General features: G+C 40.7%; 1 protein-coding gene across 1 annotated transcript; it reads left to right on the top strand.

Annotated features, from left to right (window-relative positions):
• The first annotated feature begins 1,079 nt into the window (after positions 1-1,079).
• On the top strand, positions 1,080-26,834 carry gnaz (G protein subunit alpha z). The gene is made up of 3 exons (XM_022762113.1): positions 1,080-1,337; positions 15,111-16,452; positions 26,482-26,834. Exons 2-3 carry the CDS (start codon positions 15,730-15,732, stop codon positions 26,824-26,826), a joined length of 1,068 nt encoding a protein of 355 aa, XP_022617834.1. The 5' UTR covers positions 1,080-1,337; positions 15,111-15,729; the 3' UTR covers positions 26,827-26,834.

Genomic DNA, 26,834 nt, shown 5'->3' with positions numbered 1-26,834 from the left:
CACCTGCCTGCCAGACCAGATTAAAAGGCCCAGATGAAAGGTCAGGGAGAGGCAAAGTTGTTCACCCCCACCAGATGTGCACTTGCGCTGGCCTATAGCCGATTAATTATCTCACAGTTCATGACACCAGGCTTGGTGTCCAGGCAATTACATTACACCACACACCCTGAGCAACCTGATCTGGGGATTTTTTCCTGCTGGACAGTGTGTGTTTATGTTTGAGTGTGTTAAGAGGAAAGGAGGAGTCTCTTTACACACTGGTGGCATCCATAATGACAATGCAATAATTCACATCATGCTCCAGCACTATGATCATTGTGTTTCTGTGTGTTCATGCATGTGTTCTCTGTAGCTTCAGTCAAGCAAAACACATTTTTTTTCTTTCCTTTTTTTTTTGTTCCCAGAGATTAACAAGAAGTGGAAGAAACACATGAACAGAACCACCCATTCGCACCCCATGGCATGCGGCCTCATTTGCCCAAGCCTCTATCAATTCTTGGTTATAGCCAATAGCAATAAAGGAAGTGGTCCCACTGTCACAGAAACAGTTGGCACGGAAACAGCACATTACACCATCGTCCAATCCCCCTCCCATTCCTTTGTCGTCATTTCTCCCCTCCCCTCCTTTCCTCTCCTCTTCTCGCCGGTCCCCTTCTCCTCTTCCCTCTCTCCCTATCTTGTATGTTTTTTCAGTCATCAATGAAATCACAACCAATCCTGCTGCTGGCCTGTCAGCAAGCATATAATTCCTCAAGAAACGTATCTACTCACTGTATCAGCTCCATTCTAGCCAGCAGGGCTCAGGTTCCTTAATGGCCAATGTATATTTTATCATTATTGTATGAAATAAAGATACGCTGGATGATGTAGCTACCCCATCAAAGCCTGTTTTCTCTCTCTCTCTCTCTCTCCCTCTCTCTGTTACGCTCATGATTTAATCCTGACCATTTCCCCCTTCGCTCTCTATCCCTGCTGACTCCTCCCTCCATCTCTGTCCTGCACTCCCTCTCTCTGCCTCTCTGTCTCTGACACACTCAAACACACGCACACATATATACACGCCCTCCACCCCCATCGCTGCAGTGTCTCAACTGCCTTGGAGCAAACAAGAGAGGATATAGAACACAGACGTTAATAAGACAGAGAAAGAGGGGCGCTGAAAGAGAGAGAGAGAGAGAGATGTACATGTGTGTGTATGTGTGTGTGTGAGACTCTGAATATGAGGAAGATATGAAGATGAAGCAGCAGGACTAAAGGTGGACTGCACACAGCCTTTCTCTCCCTGCAAGGGCTTGTCTGCAGTATCCTTTGTAAATGGATGCTGGCTTGTGAACACGGTAAGCCTGACTACTCTCACACAGCTTTTTCTTTTTTTTTTCTGTAATCACTGCAAGGCTGGCCTGCTTTGGACACACAGGAGGAGTGAGATGCTGGTTCATTATAGCGATCCTGTGGCAGGCGAGAGTGTTTTCCTGATAAAATGAGGAAGGTGATGTTCAGAGATGGCACCAAGGCAGGCAGCCTGTCCAGTCCCCTCCTCCACCCTGCTAGCTCTGTGCCAACGGACGCTGCTATCTTTTGCTTGCAATTTGACTCATCATCTCCCCAGAGCATCCTTGATTCTTATAGAATGCTTTTATGTGAATGCAGTGCTTAGTCCATGTAATTAATGTATGTAGGACAAGTAGCGGATGCATCAAAGATGTGTGTGTGTGTGTGTGTGTGTGTGTGTGTGCGTGCGTGCGTGCGTGCGTGCGTGTGTGTGTGTGTGTGTGTTTGCATGAATGTCTCTTTGCTCTGTCCATAATCTATGAAATAGAAAGAGGGGAAATGAGAGCGTAAAAGCGCCATCACACACGATCAGGTGTTCAGTACTTACAACTGGCTTTACGAGACACTGAATGTGAATGTGCAGTGGGAGGTGTACAAATCCCACAGAGCCTGGCTCTGCAGGCACTGGGATAAGCGGGCAAATTGTGGCCCGACAGCGGCACAGGAACGTTGTGGGATTTGCCAGTGGAGCTTTGCTGTCTGCTGCTCTACAGGAGGAAATTTACATCGACATTGATTAATCATCTGGAGCTGGGGTTTGTTTGGATTGTTTGTGTCCAGCTGTTTGTGTCTGTTTATGAATGTATGTCTTAACAGTGAGAGGGGGGAAGAGGGAGAGAGCAGAGTGTGGTCATTACTCAGCAGGCAAAAGGATGAATTGTGACATTTTCTGCCTCAACAATCTTTCATATTTTTAACAGAGCGTTGTCAATTTTTTTTCTCAGTGGGGGTTGGGATGGGTTGTGTAGCATCAGGAGAGCATGTGTATTTGTGTGTACTGTATGTGTGTTTGTGTTACATGCTTGAGAGAGAGAGCGAGAGAACCAGTGCAGGGAGGGGTCGAGGGGCTGGGGGGTTTAACAGTAGGGAGGCAGATGGGGCAGAGGGGCGGAGGTTGATGCAGCAGAGAGCAAGAGAGAAGAAGAAGGAAAGAGAAGATTTGGAACAGATTGGATGAAAGAGAGGAGGGAAAGACCGTGATAATTTCACGGTGGTGGAAAGACAGCGATTTTCTGAGCATGTGACACAGAAAGAATGCTGGATGTGTCTGTGGTAGTTCCACCGGCAGCTGCTCACACCGAGACCCTCAGACATCTGTGAATCAAGGCAAAGATGGTGGATGAATTCCTCCTTGCCTTTATCTCTTGAGCACCCACTGATACCAGAAAATATCAGGAATATTAGATTGCTACTTCTGTTGAACCCTCTGTAATGTCGCTCCATTGGCGTTAGTGAGAAACTCAAAGGAATATTTAGCTGACAGAATGGGATAAGCCTTTGTGGGTAGCTTCATGTTGAATGTGCTCTTCCTACTCAAGAAATTGCTTTACATTTTGGAATTAAGATAAAGCAGCTTTTGCACCACTTCACATACATACGGTATATCATGTTTTATTTCTTTCTGATCAGTTTCATATCTTAAAATGACCACTGTCATATCAATCAAATGAATTAATATCTATGTATTTTTCCTTCCCGAAAAATACATAGATATTAATTCATTTGATTGATACATGTATTACACTCTAAACTGATAAACCTAAATGTACTGGTGTTAGTACAGTCAATGTAATATTGGTTTCATTATATAATGTCAGTTACTGGAAGAAAAACCAACTGTGGCCTATATTATCACAGCCAGCATCAGACACACAGCACTAAATTTGCATGCAAACAACATTTTGCAGACAAGACCATCTGTGTTTTGCATCCACAATTCAGAGTGTCTTTGATGGTTTTTGTCTAGTTGTGATTCTGTTCTCCTCTCAGTGGCAACTATACCACAGTCTCAGTCACTGCTTGATAACCATTAGAAGACAAAGTAAGGTCACATCCACAGTGACAGAAGCTCTAATTCATCCCCGCAAGCTGCACTTACATCTGATTCATCTTTTCATTTAAACTGTAAAATTTTCAGTTTTCCTCTGCAATAGGTCCAAAAATGTCAGAGGTCACTGATGACCTTGGTTTTAAAATGATGGACGATGAGGTTCCAGAGTGAAATATAAAGGTTAATCACATGCTTACATAAGGGGCCTTCACCAAGTTTCACACACAAACATCTACATGTGCACACACTGAAGAAATGTCATCGTACCCTTGTAGAGAGCGTTTGAACATACACATAAGATTGCTTTGATTTTGATTAAGTGGTTTTGTGAAGCCAAATGCACAAAACCCAACCTTAAATCAGTGAAACAGGCATCACATAAACCCTCTTCCAACAGCTAATGTTTGGTAGTATGCAGTGTGCTCTCATTCAAGTAACATTTATGCATATAAAAACCAGAGCAATAGTGTGACAAAACCTATGCTGAGTTGACCTCCTTCCACCTCTTTTGTTACTTGCTACATCCACTCTACTGGGTGACATAATGGCAGGGGACAGCAGGGACAGACTTGGTTTTAAAGTGACAGTGGCTGTTGAGGTAACAGCTCTTGCAGGAGGAGGCCACTGTAGTGTAGCCTTGTTCCCTCGGCCGCCTACTTAATAAAACGACTGATCGAAGATGTCATTTATTTCTGGGAAATAAATAAGCAGCATTATCACCTAATTCTTAACATGAAAATTTATCTTTAACATTGTGCAGCTGCAATAAAATATTCTATAAAGCCACAGAGGAAATATGTCACCCTAAAGTCCATCAGCTGCTTTGTCACTGTGTCTGTTAAGACTGGGCATTGCTCTGATTCAGCTGGCTCAGCACTTGTGTTTGTTTTGGGTCTTTAATCCTCGCCAGGTACTGGGACAAAGTGTCATCTCCACACAAACGGCTGTAAGACAGTTTTTGGCAGCCATTTGTTCTAGACAGGCGCTGATGCAGAGAGGACTAATAAATTACTTAACAACAGTTAACTCAAAAGCGTCAGCGAGGACGGCTGTCAGCTGAATCGAACAAAATCTTAGGGCGGGGCTCTGTGAATGAGTACGGATTAAGTTATCTTTGGGTGTTACATAAAACAACATCAGCTCAATTCATCCCTATCTTTCTCTTTGCCCTCCTTTCTAATCTTTGCTGGTAGTCACATACAGGGGCCTGTCTGTTTGCCTAAGGCCCATGAGTGAGAGGGCCTTACTTCCAGCACTCAAATCTGAGAGGGCAGAGCAGAGGGGACTAACAGAGCAACTTTGTGTTCCACTGCACACACATAACAGCGGTCATATGACAACAAGGAGGTGGTGGAGAGGGAGGATGATGGTGGTGGTGGTGGTGGTGGTGGTGGTGGGGTGGGGTGGGGGAGGTAGTTGAGGGAGTGCTATGGCCTACTACCCACTGGTAAGGGATGTTGGTCTCTACATGTAGTATGTATTGCATTCTGTGATACTCACATAGGCATTATGGGATACAGCCAAAAACATGTTAGCCTGTTTTGATGAAGGTGTGCAGCGCTGTGTTTCCATAAAAACACCTGGAAGTAGAGTGAAGTTGGTGGTGTGTTTTAACAATAAATAATAGAATATGATAGTGTTTGTGCTAGTGTGGTCTTGTAGAGAAGTCAGGTCTGATTCCCAGTGTTTAACATGCAGTATAATTGCCTTTCCCTGTTTGAACAGGTGACATTTTCTCATATCTCATTTCTCTAAAATCTCTTCCCTTTCGACACATTCATCATGAATATATACAGTAAAACAGTGGTACCACTGTTTTATGTTGGGGTCTTAGCAATACAACAAGATTATATATAATTTGATTAAGAGATAGATTTAGTTTTGTAGAAGATTTCATCATTTGCTGTAAATCTTGCTAAGCCTCTGCATGAGCAACTATCCCTAAGCAATATGTCAGATACTTTAGTCTTTATTATTCATTTCCACTGATTATTGTCCACACAGCATGTAGTTTATATTGCTGATCGGTTGGGTTAATGGCTGTTATATTGTTGCATCAGCTGCAGTATGACATATTTTCCTTTTCCTGTTCCAGTTATCAAATCAATAACTGCAGATAATGTCTGTGGGTTGTAGAAGCCTGAAAGTGTCCGTTAACCACAATTTCCTCTAGTTGCATGAAGCGTTTCTCTTGTCAGTCATGACCCAAATTAATATTATGTTGGAGTGAGTTTTTTTGAATGTAGATTAAAATGTTTATTGCACTAACCTGAAGAGTCTTGATCTGCATAATACACTAGTGAGAGAAATTCTCTCTAAAAGCAGAAAAACTTGTCTGGATGCACACGTGTTTTGCATGTACACCAGCTCACACATGCATACACACACACACACAAACACACACACACAGACACACGAGACTGTAGTGTCCACCTTGTGCCATCTTATCCCTTCACATCACACAGCCTACCCATAGCTCAGCCTGTGCACAAACATGCCATTGTCATTGCTGGTTGGCCTTGTGACTCAGTGTGACCCGCTGGATTGGAGAAGGGGGAACACAGCCATCGAGATCAGGAACGTTAAACAGAGCATTATCACGAAAAAGCATCTAGCATACAGAGGCTTCAACTCCCCCCACCCACCCCAACTCCACCCTCTAAACAGCCCACTGTTTTGGGGGGAGTAGAAAGGAGAACACTGCCCATCATTGTTTTCCATAATGAATGAGTAGTGTCCTCACATGTGCGCAGTATACAGGCATCTGTCTCTGAAGTCCGCATTCAGGACGGCATGCCAGGAAGTGAAAACACAAAATGTTGAACAAACAATTGTGAGAGTTAAATTAAGAGACAGGGATAGCTAGGTTTGAACATTGTATTACATGAAGAACTTGTAGAAGGGGAATGACAGAAAATTCGGTTTAACAGTTTTTATTGGATTTAGTTGCTGTCTGCGAGCGGCGATAGGAGCAGCTGAGCCTCAACCATACAGTAAATGTAGAGGCTGAAGAACCAAAATTATTAACATTTCACTAAAAAGCGCTGTAGAGCTGAAGAGAAGGCTGATAATTCTCTGTGATTTCAACACTACAAGTGGCCATTTTACAGTACACATAGTGATTCATATCAAAAGTATTGGCTGATACAGGTTTAAGTATTTATACATTAACAACTGGGTTTAGGAGTTTCACAGCCATTTTCTAAGTGCAAACAACCCTCTGATTGTTTAAGTCCATAATGACATTATAAATTGTGACAGGCATCGCGGGTAATCCATTAGATACAATGTCAGCTGGCATTTAATTTTGAGGCAAAGGTGCTATCTGCCATTAGAGGCTCTCAGACGCCTCCCCCCCAGGAGTCTTCTTGTAGAGAAATCCCAGAGACACGGTTGCTGACAGGCTCATTCTTGAGACTCTCTGACAGCCCATTTAAATGTGTCCTCACTGCATAGATGTGTTTAACTAGCTATCCTTTTCCGACCTGAATGACAAGGCCGACTGCTGGTTCAATTTCTGCTCTATAGTTGAATCTATTCCCAGGAACAGATCAGATACAAGGAGACTGAATTTCATGTTGGAATATGGACTGGTTTATTAGAGGAAAATTAAGGCTTCTCCAGCATTTCTACACAGCTCTTTTAGGATCATGTGGTTGATCTTGCATAAAGCGGTGCAAACTGTTGAATGGTGCAGCAGATCACTCTGCCTGCGACCTATATCTCATATGATTCTGATGCAGGCTGGCGCGACCACAAAGCTCTGACTCATCACACAGAAGCAGGCCTTCTAGGTTGGAATACTTGGTTTTATTCCTTTCTACTGAGATATGCACTACAAAGCATGCATTTTGGTTATTACTTGCAACAACACACACAGCATACTTTTCAGAAGCGTCACATGACACAGTGTTATCTACAGGATCTGTGTTAGTAACTGGCACTGGGGTGACATTGATCTATCATTCTGCTGCTAGAAGCATGAAATTGACTGCTTTTTGTCCCAGATTCCACAACATTATACAGTAGTTACAGCATATCCAGTGTATGAATTACACACAAAAAACACTCAGTGTTTCGCCCTTCACATCACACACCTATAATTTAAATCTTCCTTTTGTGCTTTGGCAAATCGGAAATCTCTCTTGTAATCATGATCTGATTTGCGGGGCTGGATTTCTGCCTTGCATGTACTGCTTCACTTTACATACGGCTCAATACTGATTGCAGTAAAGAGACGACTGTCAATTCAAGTCACTCTCAGTTTCTATCTCTGGCCTCCTAAACTGGAACAAAACATCTATCTTTGCTTGCTTTGTTTTCTAATCAGTTCAAAATGTCATTACCCAGTCGTTCTTAGTGAGCATCATGCAGTAAATATGATATGATGTGGAAAAAAAACATCAGGGATATTGGAAGCAGTTCAATAACAGCAGCCCCTTTTAAAAAAAAATGTATTTACGGTTCCCTGTTCAGGGTGGTGAAAGGATTTTCAGATTAAGAGTATAATCGCTGAAAGTAGCAAGCTCCATCTTATCAGAAACTCCTATCATGTACAGTATTCGCTGCTCGATGTAAGAATTCCTGGAAACTGTGCCAGACCGGTAACATCTCCAGTTCTACTTTCCAGTGGCAGTAGCAAAACTGTTTTAAGATTCCTCTCAGCTCTACTCTGAGGCAGTAGGCCTAAACAGAACGCAGTTAGGATAAACGAGAGCACACAAATAAGAGAGTATGATTAAATAGCGAACTCTCTTATTAGATTGGGTTATGTAACAGTTTGTATTGCTCCTAGCTAATTTGTCAGTTATGCTGTCATTTGCTTACATTTGCTTTTTTCACTAGGCCCATTTTTAATATCATTTTCTTATTTTAGATTTAAAGATCCCACCTTACACTTCAATATAACTTATTATTATGTTTTGTTTTGTTCTTTTTTTATGTTCTGTTTATTCTGGATTGTAGCTGCAGCCATTCAAGAAGCTGCTACACCCAGGTTGAAATATTACACAGGCATCTCAAGTTGACGCAGCACATTTTATGAGTATTTGAGTATTTTTCAGCAGGGTTCATATAATATTTCCCCTCAAATTAATTTTCCTTCTATTTACAATCTTCATAACAATCTGCTGACAACCAATCAAAATACAGTGAGTCATCAGCTTATAAGGTTTACTTATACTTAGTGCAATCCAATACAATAACCCTGCAATCAATCCTTCCTTTGTCAAGTTGTAAGAGGAGTGTTGATTCAAATCTATGGTCAAATTTGAGGCGGCACTTTGTTGCGTTGCTAATATAATGTCCTCAGATGTACATATACTGTAGTCTAAGAGAATATCAGAAACTTTAAATATGGCATTTCTATTAATAAGTTATTAAAACCTATAATACACACTAAGCATATCATAGATTTAAGCATAAGGACAATGTGTCCACAAAAAACAGTATTATTATCCAGTATTTTTCCGACCTATTTCCTTCATGGGTGTCTCGCTCACTCAAAAATACTCCGGACATCTCAAGCCAGAAGTAGCTAAAAGTGAGTTTGAGCTTTAAATACTTGATTTGAGTCATGTGTAACCCGTCAACCACAAAGATGTTGTGTTTAGCATAGTACTGCAAAGATTGAAACCTCATGTCTTCAATCCAAAATTGAATTTTTCTTTAAAATAAAGATAAAATCCAATATTTCTTCGTAATAAAAGGCTTGTCCTTTTACATTAACCCATGTAAGGTTGTACTTTTTGTTTTTGCTTGATGTTAACTGACCCCACCTGAGCCCCCCTTTATGAAAGATGGCTTATTGTTTTTTTTACTAGAATTTAATCTAATTATATTGACATCCTGTTTATCTGGAAAAATAAATTGTTTCAGTTTAAGCAAGCTATAAAATTGTATGTATGTGAATCCAATATTAATTTGATTTGTTCACAAAGTAATAAAGAATACTTTTGTACTCTGATTTCTTTCAAAATGTGCAAATTGAAAACTGGAACTTATGGGAATATTTACCTATACAGAGCTCTATTGAAAAGGCAGGGGCTGCTAGAACATGTCTGCTCCTGATTAAATATTTAAAAACCTCCAGTGATTACAGCCTCAAGATTACTTTGTCAATGACCAACCAAGCACCGACAATGTACTGTATATATCATATAAACTGTTTTACCCTCTCACAGCAATTATTTAGTGATTTTTTTTTGTGTAGGTGGCACACTGCTCTTTCAAAAGGAGTGCTGTTCTTCTGTTTACAGTTCTTACAGTGGCAGATCAGATTCTCATAGCTGGTGTTTCGACTGTCAACAATGTCATTACCACAGTTTGAATTTCTCAGCCCTTTCAAAGAAAAGCTAACATCCATGGAAATTTCACTCAACCTTCAGCAGGTGTGCAGTGCCAATGCTCCACTGTAGCCTATTATCATCAACACAGCTCCAAATGATCTGCACAAAGCTGACCTCCTCTTATAGGGTCAACAGCCTCATTCATATGCGCAGATCCACTTCAGTGCATTTTATTTTATTTGATTTTATTTGATCATGATGTAAATCAACAGTCCGCCTGTTCCTCTCTGGCACATTTCAAATCACTGCCCTGGGTGGAAAAAATGCCAACAATTATGTCTATGTGAAAGAGGATTAGTCGGCCTGAACATCCGTTTACCAGATTTTCTGTTATATATGCCTTCATTTGAGAATTACAGCTTTCCATGTATTCCTCTTTTTTTCCTTTAAACTAGATCATCAACTGCTGGTCAAATGCATTTTCTGACTTCTGTCTGTACCAAATAGTCTTATCTGTGACCTTGTGGTGGCAGTACAAGCTGTTGAAGACAACAGTAGCTGAGGACAGCGCACCTATTGATCACCTCAGATTTTCTCACTAATGCATTGCTTATTCACTGCCTGTGTGGCATCACATAAATTAATAACGTCTCTCCAGCAGTCTCGCTTAGAGGCCTTCTCTGCTCGGCTGGCCGACTCTCTGTCCCAGGAGTCTTACACGGCTGTGTTTTTTTTTTTTTTTTTTTCTTTTTCACTTCAGCATATTTTTATCTGTTGATGTCTATACACCTCTTTGTCTATCACAGCACAGTTTGTATTTCATCCAAAGCATTAAAAGCTTTCATACAATTGTGAAAACAAACACTGTTAATACAGAAGTGAAAAAATTACATATGGCTTGGTTTTGACAGCCACCACAGAGCTCATAAATCTATGATACAGCCCAGAGGTTTGATCACAGTTTCACTCTAACTGCTTAATCTTGACACAATAGCAGGACTTAGTACAGATCTGGGGATTAGCTACTGTTTCACTCCTGGGGTTTCAGATATTATTGTCAAAATCACTCTGCTAGATTCCAGTAAGACTCTAACACTGTATATGGACACTGACCAGACAGCCCTAAGTCTTTCAGTAACCTCTTTTTGTCAGGCAGCCAGGGGAAAGCTAGTCAGAATCAGGAAGTAACCTTCCAGCCACTGAAACAGCAGCCTGTGGTAGAAGAAAGCATAAGCATTGTGCAGCTGATCGTAAGGCATGTGAGCTGTTATATTCTCTGTGTGCATGTACTGTATGTTAGTTTGCTGGGGGGAGGAATGCTACTTCAAGTACCGCCAACATCCATCAGTATGACAGAGATAACATTGCACTTTCTGTTAGTATTTATAATAATATGTTTATTACAAGGCTGTTTGAAAACTTTCTGTCGTCCAATAGGACGGATGATGGCCCATGTAGGCAGGTCCCCGTCCCTGCAGCCTTTCCTCCGGCCCAGATGCACGAATGATTGTGACACACAGAGTTCAATGGGCCTGTCAACCCACTGGTTCTATGGATATGAATTACAGTGCAGTCATCAAAGAGTCACGTTTCCCTAGTACCATATTGGTCTGAATAGTCACAGTTAAATCGGCCATACATGTGTCTCTCGGTATAATCCTAATGAGCAGTGTTTTCCACTCACTTTCCCAAAACAGGTGAGTCTCCAGGTTGCTGCTCAAAAGTCCTTGGCCTGCTTATCTGTGATGAATGGGCTATTTTTTTGGCTTAAGTTAGTTTTGATGTAAATGGGTGCTGGTTAAGTGGTTTATAGATGGGAAACATGATTGCTTGCTGGTCCCCCGTTGAAGACAACACTTATTTATGACTGACTGGCAGATGTTGTGAGGTGCAGTGTTCTTCCTGCTGCCTGTGTAACGTCAGGTTTATTCTCCCCGGAGCGCCTCATTCGATACCTCTTGAAATGCAAGCCTGCTGACCACAGCGCTGACAAACACACCTGCACACCTCATTCATAAACCATCACAAGGTGACTAAAAGCACACCTGTGCCTTTCACCCTTCTTTGAACATTGCACACTTTTGCTTTCCATTCATAAAAATAACACTTTCCGCATTTGTTCTTCCTCATCTCCGACACACCTGAGCACAAGCAGGATTTTCCTACATTGGTAAAGCTCATCATTACACATTCAACTGTGCCAGAGCATCATCTGCATTTGCCCCCATTCTTTTGTCAACATAGGTGGTTTAATTTAATTTGATTCAAATCACGTGTTTCCAGTAGCACAATGAGATTCATTCCACATCAACACATGGATTAAACATGCTCGTATAGCTCTTCAAAGTAGCTGCTATGAGTACAGTGGGCACTGAATGGTTTATATATGCTTTACAATGGCTGTACTGACCTGAAACACTAAGTTCGGCGATAACTGTGTAAAAGCCAACTGAGCTTTCATTTCCTCTTTTAAAAGTTATGTTTTTGGTGGTTGTTTGAATATAATCGTTATGACACTTGGGAACTGACTTCCCAATCAGTTTCACACTTTATCTCCTCGGTGTTAAGTGGCTAGAAATTTAGAAAAAAATCCACACAATATCTAAACACAGAGGTACTTCATTTGTATGATTTATCATCTGTAGACATACTGTAACACTCTAAAATATACAAAAAACAAATTTTGTGTCTGAGCAATAACATTCACCCTCTGATAGATTAAAATCACCACTCAATCTAATGTGATTGACCCTAATTTTAATAGCGTTTTTGTGGGCTCAACAACCACAACAGGGAAATTAGAGAATGTTATACAACAGAGACACACTGTGACTACATGTACTCATCTCTAATAAAGGGCATGATTGTAATTATTTGCAGCATGGTAAATTAATAATAGGTGGTAAGCACCTGGGAGAGTGATGGAGGCCGCATGCAGCAGAGGCTGTGAAGGAAAAGGCAGGCTCGGCCTCATCTTGGGCCTCATCTTGGGCTATCACATTACCTCAGTCCTCATGATACATGGAGATGTTGGCCTCTCTCCGTGGCCCCCATGGCTCTGCCTGCATTCACTTACTCTTAAAGTGACACGTCTCTTCTTGGTATCGGAGCCGACTGCGTGATGGCACAGGTGTCCACTTTTTTGGAAGACGGTTTGACATATATGAGGATAGATAAAAGTGAGAAAGAAAAGATGATGACACTGGAGGCATCATGTGAAATCCTGCCATACAGATGGTATTTTGTTGGACTTTACATACTATGCTATTTGTTGTTGCTCACATTCAGGGCTATTGCAAATTTAAATTAGTCTATGTAATTTTTGCATGTTTTCATCCTGTAGGCTCTTTTGAAATTAATTTTGTTGATTTTTGTAAAGTTCATGGCATTTTATCCCGCTGAGTTATGCACTAGTTATTAGGGTACGCAATGGACCACGTTTTCGTCTATACTTCATAAGAGCATGGAGAATATAATTAATATGAATTTAATGTGATAATAATATGTACAGATTTTGCAGTTCCAGCACGAACTTCCTATTTAGCCATTATCTAAAGTGGTATAACTTCAAAAAGTGAAGAAATGCATGTGCTGCATATTTCTGAAATAGCAAATTGAAAAGACTTCATACGCAGCTTGAATGTGTTTCGTAGGCTCTCGAAATCAGTGATGTGCATTAACCGGTTTGGCTGGCTATGCCATTTTGAGAGGGTAGTCAGGTGCCTGAAGCCAGGAAACAATGCTCTCCACTCTGTTTGTGTTGTGATGCTTTGTTATGGCTTTGTTCTGCTCTGTTTGTCCTCTCGGTCTTTTGAAGAGTGGACCTCACTCACTCACCGAGCTCTGAGAAATGCTCTCTCTAATTCTCCCTCTCTCTCCCCATCTATCTATCCATCTATCTATGCAGAGTATAATTTCAAGAACAAAACTAGGCCACAGTATGATTTCACATTCGTTACTCAGCCAATAGCATGCAGCCTGTTTCAATGTGCATCTATTTATCACAGAATCCCACAGGCATTCTCTGCACCAGATTGGTTTTTGCTTTAAATTTATCACATACTATAAGACAGCATTTTATTCGATTTCATGTCCCCAAAATGATTAGCACTCAATATTTGTTTTATTGGAGTAAAAGTGCTGCCTCCTGAAAAGTCGATATATCAAAGCGGGAGCAGAATGAAACCAAATATTCTCTGGAATATTTCTTATTCTTTTTCTGATCACAGTGTGAATCTGAAGGAATCTGAAGGATAACAACACAGATGTCTGGGCAAGGAGATGGGGCTTTGCTGCGGTATGAAAGAATGAGAGGCACCTGCTGGTTTAAGCCTGTTATTTTCCATTGTGATAGTAAATAAGCATTTCACCTGATGTCGACCAGACAGAGGACATTCAGAGGCAGTGAGCTGAATAGCAGGCGATGCGACTGATCACAAGGAAACACATTTATCTTGTTTATCCTAAATCAGTTTTCTTTGAAATAGTGGAGTTTGTTTTTCTCCGCCTATTTCTGTGCGTATGTTTGACCTTGATTGTGCACATAATGAGTCTCTGCGTGGGTGTGTGTGTGTGTGTGTGTGTGTGTGTGTGTGTGTGTGTGTGTGTGTGTGTGTGTGTGTGTGTGTGTGTGTGTGTGTGTGTGGTGTTAAATGGATAGGCGTGGTCAGCTGAGATCTACTTTGGCTCAGTCTATGGTAACACAGAACTGCAGATGGAGCAAGATGGGGTGTGTGACTGCTGTTAGGAGCAGAAATCTGAAGAGGTAGTGTAAACAGAAAAGGGTAGCATGGCAGTGGTTGAATGGGAAGTGTATGCATTAGCAGGTTCTGCATGTGACTGTTTATGCTTTCATCGCCAAACAATCAATTTCCATTTGTTGAAGAAAGGTAAAGTATTTTTGTTTCTGCTGTTTTAATGAAACTTAATAGTTCAGTAATAGAAATGTGTTTTCTTTCCAAGATTGAGATAAGAGGATTGATATCACTGTTACGTCTGTGTTTTAAGCATGGAGCTCAAACCGAGAGGCGATTAGCCACACTTTGCATAAGAGACTGGAGGGAGAGGGACAAGCATGTAGCCTAGCTTTCTCCAAAGGTTTTGTTAAAAGCCTCTAAAACCCCTGAAACCAAACATTCTCATTTTTACATATCTGTTTATGTATTGTTTAAACAAACAAGATATGTTTTGTGTCTTTTTAATTTTGGAGAGAGCCATACTAGCTCTTTCCCCCTGCTTCCGCTCTTTATGCTAAGCAAGGCTAACTATTTCTTAGCTCCAGCTCCACACACAAATAGACATGACAGTGGTATCAATCTTCTTATCTCTATCTGTGCTATTCCTTTAACACAGGTTAATGATGGGATGCAAAGTAATGAAACTGGTCTTATCTGATTTCAAACTTCCTATTCATTTCTCTTCTCTGTTTTATGTGTTTGCAGACTCAGAGGCCTTAAGTTCTTGGGGAGGTATCACACCGCAGAAGAAGCAGAAAAGATTTTATCAGGAGGATCGAGCAAAACAGGCCAAATATCAAACTGAAGTTGATGGTTGCAGAAGCCAAACAAGGGCAACGCACCAAAAGAGCCATGTGGGAGGAGAGTGAGGGGGTTTTGCAATTCACATGCATCAAGTCCAAACACTCTCTCTACTGACATACACTGAACATTCCCCAGCCCTCCTCCAGAGCTTTTCCTCAGGGGGAGCCCCTGCTATGAACCCCAGCTCCCTTGGCTTCAGCAGGCAGTCCAACCTCAGTGCCAGGCGCTGTGTGGGCATCCCACAAGTCTGGGTTCTGCCCACACAGGACTCACAGACTGCCCCTGAACAAGAAGAATGAAATACTCCTGAGTCACTCCTCTGTGTGGTGGCTCTCCTGTCTAGTGTTAAATTGGTCCGTTGTGAAGTTTTGTCTGCCTCTTCCCCAGCAACCTCCTACCTTTAGTGAAAACCCTCTCCAACTCTTCCATAAGCTCCCTTTTAGTCACCGCTTCGTTATAATTTGCTTTCACATTAAGCAGCAGCACGAGTTCCTTTGTGCTTACCACGTGGTGGAGGACCATGGGATGCCGTCAGAGTTCGGAGGAGAAGGAAGCCGCGCGGCGCTCGCGGCGAATCGACCGCCACTTGCGCTCAGAGAGTCAACGGCAGCGGCGTGAGATCAAACTACTGTTGCTGGGCACCAGCAACTCGGGCAAGAGTACCATCGTCAAACAGATGAAGATCATCCACAGTGGAGGCTTCAACCTGGAGGCATGCAAGGAGTACAAGCCCCTCATTCTGTACAATGCCATCGACTCTCTTACCCGAATTATCCGGGCCCTCACCACCCTCAAGATCGACTTTCACAATCCTGATCGCGCCTACGATGCCGTGCAGCTCTTTGCCCTCACAGGGCCGGCTGAGAGCAAAGGGGAGATCACTCCAGAGTTGCTGGGGGTCATGAAACGTCTGTGGGCTGACTCAGGGGTCCAGGAGTGCTTTCAACGATCCAATGAGTACCACTTAGAGGACAACACTGCCTACTACCTGAATGACCTGGACCGCATCTCCGCACCTGAGTACATCCCTACTGTCGAGGACATCCTCCGATCCCGCGACATGACCACCGGCATTGTGGAGAACAAGTTCACCTTCAAGGAGCTCACCTTCAAGATGGTAGATGTGGGTGGACAGCGTTCGGAGAGAAAGAAGTGGATCCACTGTTTTGAGGGCGTGACTGCAATCATTTTCTGTGTCGAGCTAAGTGGCTATGACCTCAAACTCTACGAGGACAACCAGACGGTAAGAAAAATCTGATTTGAAAGGACCCACATTTCCACTCCCAGTAGATGTATGCATATGAACTTATGTATACACAAAATCACACTTGCATGCAGCAGCCACTCACACTAACATAGTTGTTTGAGGAGAGACAAACCCCTCACAATCCATTTAGCACAAATTATACAAATATTCTCTCATGTTAAGTTTTTACACCATTCGTGAGAAGAGGTGGAACATTCATTTCTCACCACAGGATTACATAATTTAAATGACACAAATACATCTCTTGTGTGAGACAGATAATACTTATCTGATTTACTGCAATGATTTTCGATATCAATGCCAAACAAGTAATATTTTAGCAAATGGTTTAACAGCTCTGAGAAGCAAAGGGAACACAAGCCTGTTCTGCTGTGTCATTTCCTCTCTGTACATCCCCATCTACAATACAACAACCGTGCTTTAGCTACACTGATACAGGGACTACATTTTTTCTCCTTTTATCTTTTCTTTGTGACTGCATTTTTTGAAAAAAGGGACTGTCTGAGGTTAATACGGGGTATTTTCAAAATCATCTTTGCAAACTGTGCTGCTTGATTATTACTCTCAATTAAAACAATACTTAGAAGAGTTTAAACATTGAATTTCAGTTGCTAGTTATTACCTACATTTTATTTCAGTCAATTGACTACATCATGTCTTCCTTTCTCATTTTAAATTTCTTACGCTTACTTTAGTCTCTTTTAAACCTTATAGAGTAAATGATAGCATCTTGCTCAACACACTGACACCCAACTGTCTAATGGAGACAACTTGGTGGGAGCAAATGCACAGTCTTTAGCTCACTGAAGGAGTCTGAAACCACCAAACTGCTGAACAGCTTATCATTTTAAGTAGGTAAACAAACATGCATGAGTGTTAAAGTTCACTCTACTAAGTGGACTTTGAGTTGAACAGGTATCGGATACAGCTTTGTAAAGCTTTAAGTCTATGCAAAAAATAAATTGTTTACCAAAATTTGGGGGATATGAAGTTGCATGAATGATCTTTTCTGTGGAGAGACCTGATTTGGAGGTTGGCCACAGAAAGCCAGAAAAACTAAACATTTTTTTGGTATTCACTATGGACTGATGACTGGAATTTAATTGTATTCATTGCTGAGCAGCTACCCTACCACATATCCAACATATTCTTATTTTCATCATTTATTCCTATTGTAAGTGTTTAAAGTAAAGTGTTTTTACGACAAAATTAATGAGGCTACTTTCCCTTTCCCTAATAACCTCACAGGGAAAACATGACCACTTTATCCACTGGTCCTAAATGATCCTGTACAGTTCATTCAGTTTTGATTAAATAAACAATTAGGAAAGCCAAATTTTATGGTCGTTATCCAAAGTCCTTTGGCTGGGGGCATGAGTGGACTGATTTAGTAGAAACTGGTGAAATGCATTTACAATTAAAATCATTTTAAATCTGTCTGACTGAAGACAGTGGCCAGTGTTTGTTATCTCCTTTTCACGGTTGTGGAATTTGAACAATTTCCTATCCACAGCATATCCATGTTCTTATCTGAGTGTTTTGGAATAGTTAGGTAGTTATTGCTTGTATAACTGCTTTTTCTGATAACGGAGGGTCAACAATAGATAGTATTTTACCTTTTTCTGACAAGGTCATCTATGAGGGGTCAACTATTTTCTCTTTCTTCACGGGCATGATTACATTTTTTTCCCTGAAGACGTTCAAGTATCCAGGTTCACCTTGATGTCTTTATACAGTCTTGACTAGAAATAGCTTGAGTACACAGGAAACTTTGTCATCTCTGTAACTGAACTGGCCTGATAATTCATGGGTTACCCGGATAAAACAGGGTGTACATTGTGCAAGGTTGGAACATGAAATCAATTAGTTTTATAGGTTAAAAATAAAGTCTGAGGAGAAAAATGCAGTATGGTGTTAATTGAGTTCACAGAATAAAGTGTGAGGCTGTACCTGTGAGAATTAGCAGATTGTGAAGGCACTGTGTAGCAATGGGAGTTCACAGGTACTCGAAAAAAAACAACTTTTATTATTCCAAGATAGGAGAGGAAGAAGAAAGCCAGGGATCATAGGCGCCAGAAAAGAAGACATCCTGAAACTGGAGCAGCTGTCCTGTCGCAAAGCCTACCGAACATGTACATTAGCTAATTCTGATTAGCTGATTTAGCTGATCTATGGTTGGTTTGTGGTTGAATCATTGCCTGTTTTTACAGATTTATGTGGTTTAACACATGAAGCAAAGATGTTTAGTATCCAGACTGACATTTTGCCTTATCTGATTCAAGTGAAACCCTTTAACAAATAACCAGTTATGGTTTTCTTATTAACTGCATCAGCTCTCAGTCCACCTGGTACATTTTGTACATTTTTAGATGGGTTTTGAGGTTTTTTATTATTGCCTGTGTGTTGTTGCCACTGCTGGAGTGTGATGAGCACACATGCATAGTGTTATCCCTCATTACAAGATTGGTGCTATTCACATGCGGTCATACACTTTTCTTGTGTGAGGATGAAAAAAACTCTTAAATGATTATTCATGCATTTTAGAAACCACTTAATCTATTCAGGGTGAGAAGTTAGGGCTTATCCCAGCATGTAATTAGTTATAAGTGGGGTACATGCTGAAAAAGTTGTCAGTCTGTCGTCCAACTGTCTTGCTGTGAGGCGACAGCACTAACCACTGAACCACATCCAATAGTTGTTCTTGTCAAAATTATTGATGAGAGCATGTAACAGATAGAATACCACAATTAATATAGTGATGATCGGGCATTTCCAAACCGTTTTCTTGCATGCATGTGGCTAGGATGTTAGTCATATTCAAGCTATTGCAACTATACTGCAAGACCAAAAACAACGCTCATCAGCAAAGCTGAACACCAACGATGTCCTTCAGATAAAGAACTTTTCCATGGTCGCTTTTCACTGCACATTGTTTGAAATGTTCTACATTTGTGGATGCTAACATCCTTAACATGATCAAATATTATTTGCTACTGTATCATTAGTAATGAGCTCAAATCTTTTGGTTTCAACAAATTGGTTTGAAAATACCAAATGTGAAATATTATGCAAAAATCAATGAATACAGATTAAACAGAATACTGATGGCAGGAGCACATAAAGTAAAATCCGATATTCATGACTTTCAGGACAGTAAAACAAATGTGGTTGGTTAAATTATTATCAAATCCAGAGAGTAGGAGAAATTAACATTTAGTGGGGAATTGAAAAGTGAAGCCAAAAGTCTAACTAGCAGGCTAACATCATTAACTGGTAGGTGGTCTCATAACAGATACACCATTTCATGTCCTTATTTTCTTCCTCATATTTTATCACAAGTATTATTATAGCTACATACATTGTTCAAATAGACATACATATGGCAGAAATGTGCATAAGTGTATCAGGGCTTGTTAAAGTATGACCTACAGAGTTAATTTACTCACACATATTTTAAACTGAATATTACACAATGCATTGGGGATGTATTTAGTTTGATGCATTCACACCACAATAATACTGAAATTTGTAGATTTGAACCAGTCAGTGACAAAGTACTTACACAGAAACATAAACTCTGAATTGATTTTGCTGTCATTTGTGATATAATATAGGCTGAACATTTATACTAAAGCCCAATGCAGATTCATGAAAGGAATGCTGTACTAGCATACAAATGGAGGCCATAGAGGACATCTGGCCACACCCTCAATTGTGATGATTGCAGCATTGATTCTAAATGTCATATACACTTTACACCTAATCTAAATGTTACCGCACTGAGTGCAGGTACTGTATTGTCGCTGTTGGTACTTCAACATGTACAGAAGGCTCCTAAGTGAATTCCTGCATCTTGGAACTGCCTGCTTCCATAACCAGTGTCAGCTGACACAACACTGCTGAACAGCTGTTACCTAACACATAGTCTAGCCTCTACATGCTCAATACATCTGCAGTGCGAGAAAGAGAGGAGTGTTTGTGTCTGTGTACTGGATATCTATTTTACATGGCATGCCGCATAGGTCCTCCTCGACTGAAGATGGTTAAAGGACTGGGTCATTAAGCTGACCCTGATTCAGATACAGAGAGAAATATACTGACAAGCTACTGTAGAAGAAAAAAATTAAAGAAAAATACAAAAATATAGAGATTATAAAATGAAGAGGCAAATTTCACCCCTTTACAATAAACAAACCATTACACAATACCTGCAAATAAAATACTTCAAATATATCTGCAAAATATTTACAGAAACCTACAGTATGACCATGTCAAAATGGTCAAGCAGTCTGCTGGGTATTAAACATGCTTCAAACACACTAATAGTTTTTCTAATAGCAGACAACATCCCAAGCAAAGACAAGGTAACAAGTGAATATATTTCAAACCAGAAAGCAGATACTGACAATCAACAACAGCTAAAAAGCTTCTGACAAACAACAGATCATGAGGCAGATTGATCGCACAGGAAATGTGTAGATATTTCTGAGAATTTTTTTTTCCAGCTATTTAATCTGCGTGTACAAACGAGATGACTCGATACATTTTTACACACACATACATATATAACTACATCCTTTTGTTAACATTTGGAAGATAATTTCGGGTTAACACTCAACAAAAACAAAAGAACCTAACCTGAACTCAACTAACAGCTGGCGCTGTGAAGACATGACCAGTGCAAAGGAAAAGTAGTGCACATGCATTGGTTTAAACCTACCATGTATATATTGATAACTAATTAATGGGTCTTTTGCAATGAAATTAGCAAAGTGTTATAATTACAATTCATGCATTGATAAGACAAGCTGTTACTTTAATTAACTGCCTTAGCAGTGGAGCTAATTTCCCTCCAGCATCAGCAGTATTTACTCTTTGACTCAATGAAAACATTGACCTTCCTGTCTCCATGTCAACACAATATGAACAAAGAAACCTATGACCTTCTTCACCTTAGAACAACCACAACTCAGCCAATAAGCCCAAAGTATTCTTTATAACCACAGGCATGAAAAACAGTTAATCAGTGGATGTGAAATAAATCTTTGAAATGAAACAATCCTTTAGTGCGACAAAGTCACAGTCACAGGTGACTCATCAATTTCTGTTCAAGTGCACCTCTGACTCATCTTTTTCTTAGCCTTAGTTGCAAGTACGGCAAATCTCTGAACCCTCGTGGCATAATGCCTTGTTGATGAGCGTGTTTGAATAGAGGCTCCACGAATTGTCTTATCTAACGGAAAACAACACAACACAACACAACTGATTATGGAAGTTAAATGGCATGGCCAAAAGTAGCAAAACCGTTTGTTGAAAAATTCAGTTATTTTTACCGCTGTCATCAGTTTTTTTGTGTAAGCCTAGTTATGATGATCACTGATCAGTGTCTCCAAAAAACAGTATGCATATGTATAAAAACTGTTTCAGTTGCTTTGAGTGTCCTCATTAGAGGGAAAGGTGCCATTTCTATAATGAGCTTTTTGTGATCGCCTTAGTGATCTTAACCTTCAAAGCTTTCTACAATGTCACACAAGCAGAAAACAAACTTCTGCCATCCAGAGCGACGACGGTTGAGTTTCAATGCACCAAGCTCACACAAGACTGAAAATACACCATAATAATTACAGTACAACATTTACCCATTCCCTGATGCATTTTCCCTGTCCCATCCCTGTCTTCATAATGAATCGGTTGCCATGGTTACTGTTGCTTAGCAACAGGCCAGTCAAATGCTCCTAATCCTGTGCTGTTGACAGTGAGCTGTGACTAGGGAAGGGAGGATGAGGGGGGGGGGGGGGGGGGGGGGGTGTACAACAAACAGCAGCACTGGAGAGAATGGATATAAGGTGTATATGTGCATGCATCTATTGTGTGCCTGTGTGTTTGTGAGTGCGTTATTATAAAAGTGTAGAGCAGGTTTATATGCAATAGCTGAGGCTGAGCACTGCAATGAATTCTGTGTGTGTGTGTGTGTGTGTGTGTGTGTGTGTGTGTGTGTGTGTGTGTGTGTGTGTGTGTGTGTATGTGTGTGTGTGTGGTGAAAATGAAAAGCCTAGATATGAGTGGTTGTTTAAGCTTGTGTTAGCCAAACATCAAGACAGACACTGACTGCAGTGTCAGCTCTATTTCTATTGTTTCAATTATTATTTTTTATTAAACTTTCAAATGTGTCACATGAAAGAAGACATGACATGTTTTCATGTCAAAGTTTGTCATGTGTGCTTTTCCTTTCACACCACTGCAAAGCCACACATGAACTGATCTGAATGTAAAAGGACAGTTTCCCTGATCAGAGACTCTTAAATCACACCGACAATTATTCACAAACGCACAGGCAAGTGTCAGACCTGTGTCTCAAAATGTATTCAGCAATATTCTTCTACACTCTGCCACAGCATCTTAACCGGCTAATGCTTTATCAAAGGCATCACTGTCATGCAATTGATTTGCTCCATATGACACAATGGTTGAAAAAGAGCTTTCCGGGAAATGGAATGGCATTGCTCAAAGACAATGAAAAGATCATGTCATGCCCCCCCCCCCCCCCCCATAAGACAATGCTTACTCACAGGTTTCAGTGCTTACCCTGTATTATCTGGGTATTGCATTTCTAAAAGGCAACAGCAATGTAGAAAGAAACAGCTTATTGTTTGCTTTCCAGATACATTTTATCTAAAAAGTTATTGAAATACTCTACGATGACCTCAAGTACGAAGGTTACTACTACAGCTATTCAGGTGTCATGTAGAATTAAGTTATCTCCCCCATACTATTCTCCCTTTATCCCTAATAGTACAGCAACCCAAATATTTGCCATCATTTTATGTCTGGCTTATACTGGACAGACTCTGATATCGTATCATCGACATCATACTCGGACTCTTATGCAATACAAACAAATGATGACACAGCTTCAAAGGGCTACAGGCAGCTGGACATTATCCACAACATAATGTTATGTACAAATGTAATGTGTTTATGTTTGAACCCAGCAGTGTCACTGCCCACAGTGACAGAGATTTTTAGTAATTAAACAGAGAGGGGAAACAGAAAGGGAGCAACCTGAATAATGTAACTCTCAGGTGCAGCAGTAAAAACATGGTGACAGAAAAAAGTCATCTCGGTAGATAAGTGCAAAGCACCCGTCCTTGTAAGGCTGTGACATTTAAAATGAACCTTAATGAATTAGGATGGGATGGCTGCACACTTAGGTGACTTTTATTTATGGGAAACAAAGCAATGACACTGGGATGAACTTCCTCATTAATACTTAAGCTTAATTAAGGCCTGCGCCTCTGGAGTACTCTGACAGGAGGAGGTGAGGGGGAAAGCAGTGTGTGTGGCTATGTGTGTGTGTGTGTGTGTGTGTGTGCACACGTCTGCGTATCAGTGGGTGTTTGAAGTGAAGGAAGGGGGTCTGCATGCTTTAGTGCCCCTGGGTGCCGTTCTCCCCCATCCTCCCACTCCCCATTAAGAACCTCTCATTGTACAAGCACTGAAGTAGCCAGGTGAAGACACTAGAGTTCCCAGAGCAGTTTGGCTCTTGTTTTGACACCCAGAAAAGAAAAGGAGTGAGGTCAAACAGTCTGACATGACTTTGTGCAGTGTGCAATGTTTAGGGACCAACCTCAGTCCCTGGGGACACATTCCTCTACAGAAAGGAAAGCTTATGTTTCAATCTCATCTGGTAACAACATGTGAGAGAGCGGGAGCAAAAAGAAAGACATATGGATAAAGGAAGAGCAGTGTTAACCAGTTGGTGCAGAACTGGGGTCGAACAGATTTTGCAAACGCACTCTTACGCAATTTGTTTTTAACAAAACCTCAATTTATGTCCTGCTTCCTCTGGTCTCTCATTTTAGTTTAAACAATTTGCTCATTTTATAATAAGAAAAAAATTTTTTGGAACAAATGTATGCAGTATCCAGTTCATAGTTTACAATACTTGTGGTTCAACAGACCTCAATTTAAGTTCATTGTGTTTTTTGGAAAGCTGGCAATGGTGATGTTTTTTTTAACCTACATTCGACACTGTTAAAGCAATTTTGGGGCTGTGTGTAAGGGTTACCTACAACTTTGGTTTTCTCATAACTGTAGCCTTTTCATCATTATCCAAAAATAGTGCACTTACACCACTGAATAATCAGGGTTTACTTTGAATCTGCACTATGATTGTCTAATCCTTAGCTATTCGCCTCAGCATCTTTTTTTTTCATGCTCTGCAGATCTTGTGATTTGCTCAGAGCATCATGTTGTTTCCGTAACCTTTTAAACAGCAGTCTTCCATCTGACAACCTCCCAGTCACAAGCTACTGGCCAGTCGCCACATGCCAGCAGCTGCCATGAACAGATCAACTTTCTTCCTTTTTCTTTCTTTTTCTCTTATACATTCAATGTCACATGAGCACATAGTATACGGAAGCACGCACATGCACACACACACAAACATACACAAACACATACAGACTTTTTCCTCAGCACCAAAACAAGCACATTTTACCATTCTGCAAATCAAATAAGAAAATTCAGCCAATTTTTAGAAAATTAATGAAAAAATCTATTGAAAATAATATTTGTAAAATTCTGCCTTATAGTGGAATCAAATGTAAAAGCAAAATGATAAAATAATCATAAAAACAACTAAAATTACCACCTCACTCTTGTGATTGCTGTTACTGTTCCTGAGTTATGGAGTTCAATAATTGCATGAATACCTTTTTTGCAAAACATTATGATGTCACAGTGAAGTTGACCTTTGACCTTTTGGATATAAAATCTCATCACTTCATCATTTTGTCCTATTAGACATTAGTATGAAATTGTGTCAGAATTAGAATTCCTGAGTTTCTGAGTGAAAACATGTTTTGTAGGTCACAATGACCTTGACCTTTGACCACCAAAATCTGATGTAATGAAATTCCCTCCAGACGTTCCTGAAGCATCACGTTCACGATAATGGGACAGACCGAAAACATAATTACATTTTAATTATGGCTGAGTGTCAACGTTGTGGTTTAACGCAGATACCAGTCACAAGTCTGAGTTCTCCCCTTCCTGTATCTTATAACTGACTTATTTGTCTCACATGACAGACAGTAGTGATTTCCATCATGAAGTTGTGAAATGGATCTTAGATTTCCACTTAACTTTGGAGGAAAAAAATGTGGCACCTAATGTGGTCCTAACAGCTAGAAATGATAATGCAACAATGTCTGGAAGAGCTTAGACATTTATTTATGGGGTTAAAGGCTGCGGAAGAAACCATAGCGCCAGAGCAGTAATGGTGCACAAGAAAAAAACTTAAAGAATAAATTCGATTTTAAGGATTTGAATGAACTCTAAAAGCACAGAGGGAGGCGCCAAGAGGAAGAAGTCAGTGTTGTTCTTATTGTCCTTCTGTAAGCTTTTAGAAGTCCCAGTGGCTGAGTGATTCTGTTACAACAAACTGTATAAGGTCAGACCAGTGTGTCCTCAGTGTAAACAGCCTGTCTGTCACCAGTCTTTGTCCCTGTCTCCACTTGGTCCATTCACATTTTCATATAAAACAATCACTGCAGTCTTAATGCAGTGATTGTGACTGACATCTACCTTGACCGATCAATTCACGGTTTTGGACTTGGAGAGCGTGAGTGTTGGTAAAAGAAGTAATCTGCTGTTTCAGAGAAGAATTTGAGTTCAAAAGCAGGTGTTCATCTGTCTGAGTCTCAAGTCTCTGTTGACATAACAGAAGCTGTACCTTTGGCCAGTCAAGTGGATATCTACGACACGTGCTGAAACTTTAGACCTCCTTTTATCTCGTCTTCATTTTCATCCTCAAATCATGCCATGACTTTACATGGTCTAATTATCTCTCTTAGGTTTTGCCAAATCATATGATTCTGCTTGTGTTAATGAGGGCTGATAGTGGGATGCATTGGACTGATTTGGGTTGTTGTTAATGCTACATTTTTCTTACCGGTGAAATCGTTTCCTCATGGTCTTTCTTTTTTTTAATTTCTCTTACAGAGCCGTATGGCGGAGAGCTTGCGCCTGTTTGACTCCATCTGCAACAACAACTGGTTCACCAACACGTCGCTCATCCTCTTCCTCAACAAGAAGGACCTGTTGGCTGAGAAGATCAAACGCATTCCTCTGACAGTGTGCTTCCCTGACTACAAAGGTCAGAACACCTATGAGGAGGCAGCCGTCTATGTGCAACGGCAGTTTGAGGACCTCAACCGCAACAAGGAGACCAAGGAGATCTATTCGCACTTCACCTGTGCCACTGACACCAGCAACATCCAGTTTGTGTTCGACGCTGTCACGGACGTGATCATCCAGAACAATCTCAAGTACATTGGGCTGTGCTAGGACCTGAC

Source organism: Seriola dumerili, unplaced genomic scaffold (assembly GCF_002260705.1).
Source record: "Seriola dumerili isolate Sdu_G_001 unplaced genomic scaffold, Sdu_1.0 BDQW01000442.1, whole genome shotgun sequence".
Lineage (NCBI taxonomy): Eukaryota > Metazoa > Chordata > Actinopteri > Carangiformes > Carangidae > Seriola > Seriola dumerili.
The sequence above is the reverse complement of the archived record's forward strand: the minus strand, read 5'-3'. Positions and strand labels throughout refer to the sequence as shown.

Coding starts and splice junctions, on each gene's coding strand:
- gnaz (XM_022762113.1), top strand. CDS start 15,730: ATGGGATGCCGTCAGAGTTCGGAGGAGAAGGAAGCCGCGCGGCGCTCG. Junction 16,453..26,481: donor TCTACGAGGACAACCAGACG/GTAAGAAAAATC, acceptor TTTCTCTTACAG/AGCCGTATGGCGGAGAGCTT.